Here is a 13,829-nt window from a genome sequence, read left to right as displayed (position 1 = left end):
TGAATGGTGGGCTTTTTCTTTACTTTTCTCTGTACTAAAAAAGAATTTTAATCTTATAATACAGCAACATATAATACCTTATAATTAAAATATATGTAATATATTTCAAAGGTCCCTACAAATTAAATGCTAGTCATTAGGTCCCCAAGCTAAGTCTAGCATCTTACTCTGGATCCTACTTTGAGCACACCACTGTGCTGGATGCTACAAGCAGCAGAGAATCCAACCTCTGCTCAAGGTTCCTGTGCAAAAGATACTTAGAGTTTCAACCTGAAACGCCCCAATCAATCTCCAGTTTACTGCAGCACATGATTAGGGATTTCCCCACCTCCATACTCCCTGCTGCTGCAGGGTAGGCTGGGCAGACATGGACAGAGCTCCAACGAGCTCCAAGTAAAGGAGTGAGGATTTGGGGTCCCTGCTTTGGGTAAATCCCAGGGATACTTCTTGGACCTTAGGTGAGCTTCCTATGACACCCAATTGCCTTCTTTTACAGCTAGACTTTTCCCATTACACCACTCACAACATATCCAAACATGAATGAAAACAAAGTATTTAAAAGACTTATGCTTTATTACCAAATCAATAGTGCCAACCCTCTGTTGCTCTCTGGGACAGTTATTTCTCTTTCTTTGTTGGCAATTCCCAAGAACTGTGTCACAGAATTCCAAAATAAGACAGTGTAAATATCAACCTCTTCACGGGGTAATCCTCTTTACTCACAATTTTATATCTTGAGCTTCTTTATGCATAATCTCCAGAATAGACTTACAAGCCGCAGAAGTGCCCTCAGGGGTAGAGAGGATAGTAATTGACTTCTCAGCGGCACCTGCATTCTCTTTACGGTGGACGTCAATTCTTCCGGTGGGCACAAAGGGAGAGGAAAACAAGAGCTGTAAGCATGTATTCACAATAGAGTCTGTAATTACCAACTTTGAAGTCACAGCACTTCCGGGCAAAGAGTGGATGACTCACTCCCCTCAAAAGCACCAAGTCTTGATAAGCTATCACCATGGATGAGACCAATTTTAACTCCAGGAGTACTCCCCTATCTTTGCTCATGCAGGGGCATCTTTTCATTCTGCCCAAGCTGCATGTGCTTAATTTTCCTTTTAGGTGCCACAGGTCAAACATCTCACATCCGAGAGCCTGGCTTCAAACAAAAGGCTTTCTTCTGCTCTAAAACCAAGGGGGACAGGAACACAAGCCAAGAGGACTGGAGCTGGAATTCCACAAGCCAGGTGGAACTCCTGATGCGATACTGTATGTCCACGATCCGTCACGTGTGGGAATTTCGCTCCTCTGTTTCCTCTGGCAGGGCTCTTTCTACATTTTGCCTCCTTGAGAGAGTAAAGTGCATAACAAACAGTGATGGGAATGGAAGCCAAAGAGATGGCAATTTCACTTCAAAGAAAAACAAATGGCCAATAAACACAAAATGAGGTTCCATGTCACTGGCCATTAAAACAAGGTGTCATTTTCTTCTAGGCCTGAGAGCATGTTAATGGATGAAATCAAGTGCTGGCAAGAGGATGCGCATCTGGGCATGGCCACCCTTCTGGTTCGGTGCAGAGTACAGAGCAAACCGCCAGGACCTATCAGAGCTGAGCTGCTTACGATTTTTTTATTTTTTGGCGGTACGCGGGCCTCTCACTGTTGTGGCCTCTCCCGTTGCGGAGCACAGGCTCCGGACGCGCAGGCTCAGAGGCCATGGCTCACGGGCCCGGCCGCTCCGCGGCACGCAGGATCCCCCCAGACCCGGGCACGAACCCGTGTCCCCTGCATCGGCAGGCGGACTCTCAACCACTGCACCACCAGGGAAGCCCCGCTTACGATCTTTTGACCTAAGAATCCTACTTCTCGTAACGCCTCCTACAGATGTAGTCTCATACATGGGCCAAGACGGGTGTTTTTCACCCTTTGCAGTATTGACCTTTCGGATCAGACTAGTGCTTTGTGGTGGAGGCCGTCTTGTGCCTTGTAGGATGCCCAGCAGCATCCCTGGCCTCTGCCCACTAGATGCCAGTGGCACCCCCTCTCATCCACATGTGACAACCAAAAATGTCTCCAGACATTGCCGAACGTCTGCAGGGTGGGACCACTAATGCTTGAAAATCACTAGTGCAGGAACGTTCACTGTAGCACTATTTGTAATAGAAAGAAAGTTGGAATTATCTTTGAAATACCTCTCAGGAACAAACAGTTAAATGACATTACATCCATACTATACAGCTGTTCGAAACCATGTGGTTAAATTACAGGTGCCAACATAGTTAGAGGTCCTTGATCTTATGTGAAAAAAAATGCAATACATACCATGGTATGATTTCTCATTTAAAGCTACACATGTTAGTAGGTACAAGGAACGAGTCCTGTAAAGACATATCCCCAACTTAACAATGGTCACCTTGGGGGTTAGATGAAGATTAGCTCTTTGTTTTTGTTTTTTTAACGTGCATACTTGTACGTTTTGAATTAAATACAAAAATAAGTCTTCTGTTTAAAAAGTACAAGAAAGAAAATCAACTATCAAAAAAAAAAATGTGTTCAGGGAAAATTAAGTACTGGTGAGTTCCCCTGGCCACTCAAACACTAGATGAAGAGCTGCGTAACTCGTGGTCATGAGAAGGACCACTTCACCCTGCCAATAAAATCAAGGCCTGGATTTCATTTTCCTAAATGTCTGATTGAAAACTGAAGATTTATCTCAGAATTAAAACCTGTAACTAAAAATTAGGGCAATGTAGAAGTGAAACAAATAAGGGATATCTAGAAATAACCAATAAGAAAAGTATCTTAGATAACAGTTCTGATCTCAGGAACCATCTTTCCAGTCACTGGTTTCAATCCCCAATCACTGTAAGTATTGTCTCTCTTCTAGTAGGTAACATGTTAGTCTCCCTCCTCCCGGTTTATTTCCATCTGCTCACTGTGTTAAGGATTACTAAACTCTGATCGTCTGAGAGAACGTGATGTTGCTTTACAGATTAGGGTAGCCCTGCGAGGCCATTCCAGAAATAGAAGATCTGATAATGACTAGTTTCAATGGCAAGAGTTAATTAAATCCGCTGGCAGAGCTGCAAGTGAATCATCGGATACAACAAAAATTGCTTCCCTTCCCGCTCCATCCTCCATCTTCCTGCTTAAATAAAACAAACAGTGCAATTTAAATCACAGAAGCTCTTTCCTCCTACAAGGAAATGAGTAGCTTTAAAAGGAACAACTTTAATCTGCCATGTGACAAGGAAGGCAAACCATTGAATAATTAGTTTCTGCAGGTAACGGGGAATCAAGGGAAGCAAGAAGCCCTTAAATTTTAATATTAAAACCAGGCAAATTTAAGATGAAAAGTGATGAGGCTATGGTTCAGTTGTCTCCCCCACACTCTACATTATGAAGTCAAAGCCACTGAGTCTGCACAAACGTAACCAGCACCCAGCAACTCCTGCTTCAAAGCAGGGGAAGGCAGGACCAGATGTCACTCCACAGGGGAGTGGGTACGCAACCACCACTAGACACAGTTCGTTTGTTTCTGCGTGAGAAATGAGGCAGTCAGCTCAAGGCAGGCATGGTGCCTGTGATGAACATGGATAGCCTCTTAAGCCTGTTGGAACAAACACATAGGCAAGATATACACAGCACAAGGTTTAGTCGCAGTTTCTGAAGAAGACTCTGCTTAACTCCTTGAACCACACAAAATAATAATTTTTCTTACTAAATTTAAAAAGCAAAATGATCCACGGTCATCTCTGGAGCTGGCCCAGGGGCCATTTCCCTACCCTTTCCTATAGAATGACACAAGAGAGATTTGTACACACAGCCTCTTCTCCCTAATACACGCAGAGTTCTTCAGGAAATATGGCAGCAGCTGTCCCAGAGGTGTGCCTGGTAGCAATTTACAGAACTAAGGGTGAGGACAGAGTTCATTATCAAGTTTCTTTGGGTCAAAATCTTCACTACAGCATAACAGGATGGTTACTAAAGCAAACAGGATGGTTACTAAAGCAAAACAATGAATATATAATCACTGGAGCTTCAAAATTGAGAAAGTACCTTAGATATATTTTAAGGGCATTAAATATAATTCACATATAGTTATTTCACTCATTTGACAAATATGAGACCCACCTACATATAAGGCAACATGCCCACCACTGGGGCTACAGTGGTAAATAAAAACAAATAGCTCCTGCTTTCTACTCCTAAAAAGTTAGCGCCAAGGTTTGATGGAGAATCTTCTAATTCCTCAAAATCTGCAAATTAAAACTATCAAACAACATCCTAAAGAAACAACCATTCTAACTACATGGCTTAAACACAGGATAACTATGGACCATAGCTGAATGATTCTTCACTGAAGTAAAGCAAGACTGAAAAACTATCTCTGTATTGGACCCAGAAAATGACTTCCAAAAGCACTGAAGGCAGTTATCACTGAAGGTCAGAGTGGAGATGGGGGAGCAGAGAACCTAGAAGCTGCCCTTTTGTTTATCAGGGCCTCCCTCATCAGGAGTGGATTAAGTATCATTTGTTTTCCATTCATGTGTGAAAATGTGAAGTTCCCTTTGAGATTAAGGTTTAGCCCCAGGTTTATATGAAATGAACACTAAGATATCAAGTCACGGGAATTCCCTGGTGGCGCAGTGGATAAGAATCTGCCTGCCAATGCAGGGGACACGGGTTCGATCCCTGGTCCAGGAAGATCCCACATGCCGCAGAGCGACTAAGCCCACGTGCCACAACTACTGAGCCTGCGCTCTAGAGCCCTCGAGCCACAACTACTGAAGCCCACGCTCCACACCAAGAGAAGCCACCGCAACGAGAAGCCCGCGCACTGCAACGAAGAGTAGCTCCCGCTCGCCGCAACTAGAGAAAGCCCACGTGCAACCCACCGCAGCCATAAATAAATAAATACATTTATTTTATTTATTTATTAAAAATAAAAAGGGTATCAAATCACAAAGGTTTTCTGGGTTCCCAAGTACCATACGAGAAGGGATCATTACCACGTTCAGAAGGACACAAAGTACCAAGACAACCCACTCTGTTATTAAGATCCAAAGGGGAAAGCATGAAGGCCCCCACACACTCAGGAATACTCACTTAGACTGGGTCTGTTTCGTAATGTTCCGAATGGTAGCACCTTCTTTTCCTATAATGGCTCCAACGAATTGGGTGGGAACCAGCAGACGTAGAGGCAAGTCGCACGGTTTCTGCTTGGACATGGATCCTGGAGACCCCTGCCGCGATGAGCCCCTCTGCCCAAACCCACGGCGACCTCGGGGCTGCTGCGAGGGGTTCTGCTGGGCAGCCATTTCGTCAGGGATGTAGGCCACTTTCAGTGTGAAGTTCTCCAGCTGGAATCCATTCAGTTTGTCTAAAGCTCTGAAAGTTGACAAGGAGCAGGGGGTGGGAAGAGGAACCGAGCTATAAAACAAACCTTCAGCAAAGCAATACCCACCTAATCCACTCAAGATTACTGGCTCTAAAACTTCTGAATAAAGCCACTGAAGAAGCAGCAAACCCAGAACACACATACACTTCTCCCCCGCCGACCTGCACTTTTCCTTTGAAGGACACATAGGAAAGACCAACAAGTTTCCAAAGGGAACATATTTGCCATCTACCAATAAAGTAAAAACACTTTGTCAAACCCTGACTAGGGAATTCCCTGGTGGTCCAGTGGTTAGGACTCAGCGCTCTCACTGCTGAGAGCGCTGAGTTCAATCCCTAGTTGGGGAACTAAGATACCACAAGCCGCACGGTGTGGCCAAAAAAACCCCAAAACAAAACAAAGGAACAAACAAAAACCCAACAAACAAACAAAAAAGAAAAACAAAAAAACCCCCACTCGTGACTAAGCTATTACCCATAAGGTCAGTAACAGCCTATGAGCACCGGCACAGCAAGAGAGGAGTGGGCAGTCGTCATCCTGGCCAGTTTTTCCAAATCAGAATGGAAAGGATGTAACGAATATACACCTCCCTTACTTCAACCTCTTAAATACAAATATTTTAAATATTTTAAGAATCAAAGGATAGGGACACTTCCCTGGTGGTCCAGTGATTAAGACTCCACGCTCCCAATGCAGGGGGCCCGGGTTTGATTCCTGGTCAGGGAACTAGATCCCACATGCTGCAACTAAGACCCAGTGCAGCCAAATAAATAAATATTTTTAAAAAAAAAAGAAAAAAAAAAAAGAATCAAAGGACAAAATTCTCTAAGCTACTCAACGGAGATGGGTAGGATTTAATACTCAGGTTAATCAATCACTATAAATTCTCAATACCTATTATGAGCCAGTCCCCAAGGGAGTAAGCAGTCCCTGCCCTTGTGGAGTTTATGATTTGATTTGGGGCAGAGAGACAGGGGTGGTAGTGAGCCAAAAAAAGCAAATGAAGCTGTTTTCTACCTTACCTATCTAACCATCCATCCATCCATGCATCCATTCATCTATTTTGAGAGGAGCTTTACTTTTGTTTTGTTTTGTTTTCATTTTTGAACCTTATTATGGAAAAGTACCCAATCTTAAGCATACATCTCAATGAATTTTCACAAGGTGAACATGCATATCGAGATGCAGAACTAAGACACACCAGTGTCCCAGAAGCCCCACCAACCAGTACCTCCTTCCAGTCACTGCCCCTCCCCTAGGCTTCTCACACCATAGATTAATTTTGCCTGTTTAAATGTCTATATAAATATATATGAGTAGACATGTAATCTCTCATGTCTGGCATCTTTTACTTACCTTGTTTATAACAGTCATCCAAACTGTTGTATTCTAGCTTACCTACATATTCTAAAAGTGAAAAACTCAATAAAAAGTTGACAGACGATATCACCAAGGTTTCAAAAGCATACACAGACATAATCCTAATAATACACACTCCCAGTGCACAACAAAATTTTTTTTAAACAGGCCTCACGCTTTCTCTAGGTTTACTCAGATTCTTTGCTCAGATGGTGCTCCAGTGGGCCCTGAGTTCAATCCAGGCAGGGACAGAAATACAGGCATGAAATGCTCTCTGTCTAGTTGCTCAGAATGATCATTTCTGGTTCACGTACTGCTTTCCTTATCTGGAGATCTTTCCATTTTTGACTTGGATGGAAAGGGTGGCGGGGGGAGATAGTCCCAGCACCAAAAAGGGTACCAAAACCATGAAACTGCATGGCAGACCCAAGCAACCAGACAAGGCATACCAATGTTCTTAGGACCCAGAATTCTGCCCTTTCTCACTCCAATCCCCTGTTCCATCACTGTCCTACAGTGCCTTGCACACGAATGAACTCTTATTAGAAAAGATCCCAATCATACAGGAAAACAAAGTATCAAGAAATTTCTGTCACCATCACCAACCCTCCAAGACCCTTCCCACTGTAACTGTTAACTGTGATAACTTCTGCAAATGGACCAGTTCTTTCCATATGTTCACACAGGTGTGTACGTGTTCAGTACCCTCTTTAAAAGTGTAACTGAGATCATGATAGACATAGTCTTGTGACTTGCTTTTTTTCCAAATACATCTTGGGATATTTCCATGTGATTTTTGTATGAGAGGGCATTCTTTTCTAATGTATATATAACTGAATCACTTTGCTATACAGCAGAAGTTAACACAACATTGTAAATCAACTACTTCAATTTTTAAAAAGTAGCTAAAGATGGCATTCTTTTCATAAGCTTCACAGGTGATAGCAGGCACACAGCAAAACTTGTTTTACCAATACCCTGATACAAGAACCTTAAGTTAACACATTTTTCCTTGCTTCTTCCCTCTGCCCTTTTTTCTTAAGGAATATGTGGATTAAGGGCCCTAAAATATTTTGGCTATTTCTAAAGGAAGACAACAGCTGAGAGATTTTATTAATATCAATGATGTATATTTATTACAGGAAGTTGCAATTACAGAAGTTTCAACCAATTAGATATTCATTCAAAGTAACCTTTTTTTTGCCCACGCTGGGCCGCTTGTGGCGTCTTAGTTCCCCAGCCAGGGATCGAACCAGTGCCCTCAGCAGTGAAAGCACAGAGTTCTAACCACTGGACCACCAAGGAATTCCCCATTCAAAGCAACTTTAAACCTTTTAAAAGCCCAGAAGAAACAGATCATTGAAGGTTCTTTCAGAGACATAAAGAAAGCCAAGCCCAATGTAGGAATCAACTACACCTACAGGGATAAAAGGCAATACCGTCCATAGTGACTTCCTTTCCCACTATAAAATTGAGTACTGCCAGCTTCAGAAGAGGGTAAGTAAAGTTTGATTCTAGAATTAAGTCAGTAATGTTACCAAAAAAAGTAATTAGCTTCTTTCTTGAGTGAGAGAGGCAGGCAGACAGACGTCCTTCTCCATGGGAATAAACAGAGATAAACATGTAAGCCACCAGATCCTTTTATGTATTCTGGGGCTATCCAGATAAGGTCATGTGTGTCCCAAGAAACAACTCTCTCAAATTGGCATAAACTGTAATTCCAAACTTCACTGTGCTGCTTTAAAAAGATTTCTTGGAGGGGAAAAGAAAAGATTCTCTCACTTGGGAGGTCAGATAGCACAGGGCTCCACGACCCAGTGCGCAGTCTGGGTCCCAAAGGCTCTAAACTCAGGCTGCTCCTGTCAGAGAGCAGACGGCACGCACTGTGTATATCCCACTGCTAACTGCCAAGGAAGCAGGGTTCCCAACCCCTCAGCCCACGGTGCTCCAAACTTGGACACAGCTAGCTGAAGGTACAGGAGTAACTTAACTGCAAGTAATGACTTTCTCATGACTGAAGATTCCAAGTTTCTGAATTTTAAGTCAACCGCTATAACCTTTCTATGCACAAAGCTTAATATTCAGCTATACCATTTGGTGGTCTGCTGAGTTCAGGGGAAACCTTAATAGTATTTTCATCAACCCTACTGTACATGCAAGACGTGTGATCAACAATTGTCATCATAATTACTCAAAACATATGCGTTCAGCTCAACAGAACTCAAGGATGTTTATCCCACATGTGTATTACGCAGGAGGCTGTTTCTCATCATTACTTGAATCTGCTCTGATGCAATTTGAAGAGTCATTCAGAAGATGGTGAGTAGTTTTGCTAGCTGGTAGCTCTTAATTGCACTGCTAAGTTTATTGGAATAGATCACAGTGTAGGACTGAAAGGGCCTTGAGAGAAAGTATAAGTAGTTTATCTCAAGGAGGAGAGAGTAAGAAGAACTGAGACACAGAGAGGTCAAATTTATCCAATGGTACACACATACAGAGCTGAGCAGTGAAAGAGAGACCCAAATTCTAGCCCAGCTTGAAGACTAAGTAGCCACGGAACCCTGGAAAAGTCGTTTTGTTGTTTGGCATTAGCCTAGATTTATGGTCCCTTTCAACTCTAAATTCCATGTCTAAAATCTCTTTTTCTTATTCCTAGACCTCACTGCTGCGTGTCTCATAGATCCTAATGAAATGAGGCTTAGCCATTATTGAAAAGTCATACCATTCCATTTTCTCCTTGTACCAAGAATAAGAGGCTGAGACATACAATTCAGCAATAATTACCAAAAGCCTGATAATACCACTGCAGGGATGCCTCTTAAGGAAACAATTATGAACAAAGCCCATATATTTACCTACAAAAGACTTCATTACTAAACTAGTTCTAAAGGCAAAAAACAACTGCAAACAACCCAGATGCCCAATAGAGGACTTAGCTACACAGACTGTGGTAGGGATGAAATGCCAGATAGAGATTACTAACAGTATAAATATAGTTAATGCAAAGACAACCTGCACAACTCTACAGAATGATCTTCAGCATTTTATAAGTTGTAATGCATGGACAAAGTCTAACAAACTTGATGGCAAGTTTCACAGTGGATTTTCACATAAATTTCATCAAATTTCTCTGAATGGCAAAAAGGGCAACAAATTTCTTTGTCTCACTACCTGCTCTATTGTTTCTTTTTCCAGAATAAATCTTCTATTTACATAATTTTCAAAGCTTAAGGGTAAATATCCTCCCTTTAGCCATCAACCAAGTTGTTTCAAACACTTCTGTGTGTACCCAATACAAATCTTCAAACTGATATGAAAAGATATGCAATAATAGCTTCAATATATAAACTATATTCCTACTCCCCAACAACAAAAAAACACACACCAGAAATAGGAACCCCCTGGACAACAAGGTCCTACTGTATAGCACAGGGAACTATATTCAATGTCCTGGGATAAACCATAATGGAAAAGAATATAAAAAAGAATATACATATAAAACTGAGTCACTTTGCTGTAGAGCAGAACTTAACACAGCACTGTTAAATCAACTACACTTCAATTTTAAAAAATAAAAAGTAAAATAAAATGCCAAATCAATCTTTAGAAAAAGCTCCTCAGATAATAAACAGCCCCAACTACAAAAAAAGAAAAGAAATAAGAACCCTAAAAAAATAGAACTAAATACCTACAAATTCTGAAGGGTTCTTTGTCACCCATTACAAATCTTCCAATGAATACTGTCTTTGTTACCTGAGCATCCCTGGAAGATGGAAGGAATAGGTATTCCACAGACCCAAGTCCCTCTTGCTTCCAGGAACAAGAAATACTAAGTACAGTCTCCTGTTTTTTTGTTTTTTAATAAAGTGCTTTGATCTTTTTTTTAATTCATATTTTTAATCTATTTTTAAAAATTTATTTATTTTTGGCTATGTTGGGTCTTAATTGCGGCAAGCAGGGGATTCTCTTCATTGTGGTGCGCGGGCTTCTCATTGTGGTAGTCTCCCTCGTTGTGGAGCATGGGCTCTAGGCGCGCGGGCTTCAGTAGTTGTGGCTCGCAGGCTCTAGAGCACAGGCTCAGTAGTTGTGGTGCACGGGCTTAGTTGCTCTGCAGCATGTGGGATCTTCCTCGACCAGAGCTCGAACACGTGTCCCCTGTATTGGCAGGTGGATTCTTAACCACTGCACCACCAGGGAAGCCCCATACTCCTGGTTTTAATAATTTATTTTTTAAGTTTGCATTATTTTTACTCATGTATTATTTTAGTAAATTAGTAATTTGAGGCTTGAGTTAAAGCAAATGCATGCATTCCTAGTGATATTGGTACTGTTAACCTTTGATTTTTTTCTTAGCCACAAGGTGGCAGGAATTTCCATGTTAAATTCTTAGAGACATAGCCTTATTGAAGAAGCCTCTTAAAAGTGTCATTCATAGAGCTTAAAAAGAGGCTTTTGAACTTGGTCCCTAACTCCTGAGGGTCAGTGGCCAGTCATTATCTGAAATGAAGTATCCTGTACAATAACGGGGTGTTATCAACAGCAGTGAAAAATGTTGGGAAAATGTGTAATAGTTGCTAACTTAGGAACTCTTACCACCTTCCCATTTTACACATAGGGTTGAATTAAGACAGTTTAACTTGACCAGAGTCACAGCTAGAGAAGTGGCACAGAAAATCCATTCCATGGAATTGGACTCTGGAATGTATCCTCTTAATCTCCACGCTCAACTCACACCTGCACAAGCACATCCCAGTTACAGAGATGCCCACGTAACAGATGCTACGGAAAAAAAGAAGTCAGCTGAGAATGTCACCTCAGCCCTTAACACCTAAAGAAGTGAGCTTTGGATGGCTGCAATGGAAAAGGCAAGAAGAAATCATGCCAGGTTAGTTTAGGCAACAGTCTTGCTGGAGCTCAGAGAACAGGCTCTCAGGGTTCAGCAGAGCAAGGCCTGAATGGACCAGCCTTCCCCAGCTCCAGCCAAATCTAGCTGTTCTTTAGGTGCCCAGAAGCAGTGGTTTGAACAAGAATTATTATTTACAGTAAATTATTATTTACTGTAAATTATCAAATTTATATGTGATAAGACCACTGTCTATAAATATGAGCATATATGCATGAATATATTCGTTTCTTGTCAGCCCTCATTTTGTAGCTGAAAAACTGAAGCTCAGAGCGCTCAAGGTTACAGTCAGAGCTGCCTGACCTCAGGGTCCATGCTTTCTCCACTACATCGAATGCCTCTCAAATAAAATTAGTTCTCCTCAAAGGATGATAATGCACTTCACATCTTTTTAAAAAACTTACTAGAAAACTAATAGTTTTCATAACATTGTACACAAAATTGATTTGTCCATTCTTTAAATCTATTAACTTTCTCTGAATACTCACTTATTTTCTAATTCTCTTTGATCTTTGGAATTCTTGAGAGGGAGAAAACCCAGTATTCCTAGAAGGAAACTCAACTTGGACAGGAATTAAATCAGGTAATCCCTCTCCAAATACTGTTCCAGCCCTGGAAGGCACGTCCTCGAGGACAGAGACTTTGCCTTTATTCACTGGCAACTTGTGGTCAATAACTGGTACTCAATAAATGTTAATGGGCTGACTACTAGAATGAAGGACATGATGATTTTTCATTCGCTGAAATGCCCAGTTTATTTGTTTAGATTATAGAACTGCCTAAACTACAAACTCCTAACAGTCTTTTCGTCCCTCCTCGTGATCAACAGGATCCTGACGATCTCTAACAATCACTGCGAAGTGCTTTTAGAATTAAAATGCCTCCACGTTCAGCTTGCTGTCATGCTGAGAGTACCTTCAGCAGTCATTCTGCCTTGGCTAGCAGTCTACCCTTCCCATGCCTGTACTCTTAATGCTTCGGAATTTTTACAGGGGGTGGTGGGTGCTAAATGTCAGCCAGTCCCCATGAAGGCTCACTCCAAACATCTGCAAAGCTATGTGGGTATGTCTCCGACATGCGCTCTCCCGTACAGCTGTGTAACTGCTAAATGAGACACCTCCCCTCTACCCAGCTAGCCTCACATAAACTGTCAAATAACACAACTGGGACAGGCCTCTGACAATCTCCAAATATCCTTGGGTTTATCATGCTGTCCCTCATCTCCCATCTAACAGAGAGTTGGCTCTACCAAGTAATATTTATTACAGTCTTTGTAAAGACTAACACATGTAAATGAATGAAGCCCCTGTGTTCTCACTGCTCACTTTTACCCCCAATCTACTTCGGGTAAAAAATGTGAAATTTTCTTGTTATTCCTCTTATATCATGATTGAAGAATAAAGTTTGTAAGAAATCAGTTTGTTTTACAACATATACCACAACTTCTATAATGTCCTCACATAAACTGTTAACATTTTTAAAATAAATGAACGATACAAACAGAAGGAAAAAATGAGTATTTTAAGATATATTAAGAGCCTCCACAGACGTGGAGATCAGACTTGTGGTTGCCAAGGGGGGTGGGGGGGAGAGAGAGGGATGAACTGGGAATTTGGGGTTGGTAGATGTAAGCTATTACATTTAGAATGGATAAACAACAAGGTCCTACTGTATAGCACAGGGAACTATATCCAATCTCCTGGGATAAACCATAATGGAAAAGAATATTAAAAAAAGAATGTAGATATATGTAAAACTGAGTCACTTTGCTGTACAGCAGAGGTGGTACAACACTGTAAATCAACTATACTTCAATTTAAAAAAATAAAAAAAATACATTGACTCTCATATTAAAATATTAAAAGTGAATCTCAAGTCTTTTGCTCCTGAGAAAGAAAAAGTGAAATTAACATAATTAGATACTACTTCTCACCCACTGGATAGGCAAAGTTTGACAAAGCCCTGTGTTAGGGAGAATTACGGAGAAATGGACTCTCGCACAGTGCTGACGGGAATTTAAACTCGTCAATATCCAACAAAATTTTTAAAATGCACATCCATCTTGACTCAGCAAATCTACTTCTAGAAATTTAACCTACGGCTATACTCGCACACTTGCAAAATGACTGCAAAAGGGATTCAATACATCATCGTTCATAACTGCAAGAGAAC

The 13,829-nt window shown here is 41.4% G+C and overlaps 1 protein-coding gene across 1 annotated transcript in view; it reads right to left on the bottom strand.

Annotated features, from left to right (window-relative positions):
- Positions 1-13,829, bottom strand: part of IGF2BP3 (insulin like growth factor 2 mRNA binding protein 3) — a 138,553-nt gene that overhangs the window by 22,641 nt on the left and 102,083 nt on the right. The window contains exons 6-7 of the mRNA XM_060020384.1: positions 5,104-5,385; positions 724-858 (exon numbers count right to left, since the gene is read on the bottom strand). Of these exons, the coding sequence (XP_059876367.1) occupies positions 724-858; positions 5,104-5,385 (417 nt within the window). The remainder of the gene's footprint in view (positions 1-723; positions 859-5,103; positions 5,386-13,829) is intronic.

The sequence above is a fragment of the Delphinus delphis genome, chromosome 9 (genome assembly GCF_949987515.2).
Source record: "Delphinus delphis chromosome 9, mDelDel1.2, whole genome shotgun sequence".
Classification (NCBI taxonomy): Eukaryota; Metazoa; Chordata; class Mammalia; order Artiodactyla; family Delphinidae; genus Delphinus; species Delphinus delphis.
Note: the sequence above shows the minus strand (reverse complement) of the source record. Positions and strands in the feature narration are given on the sequence as shown.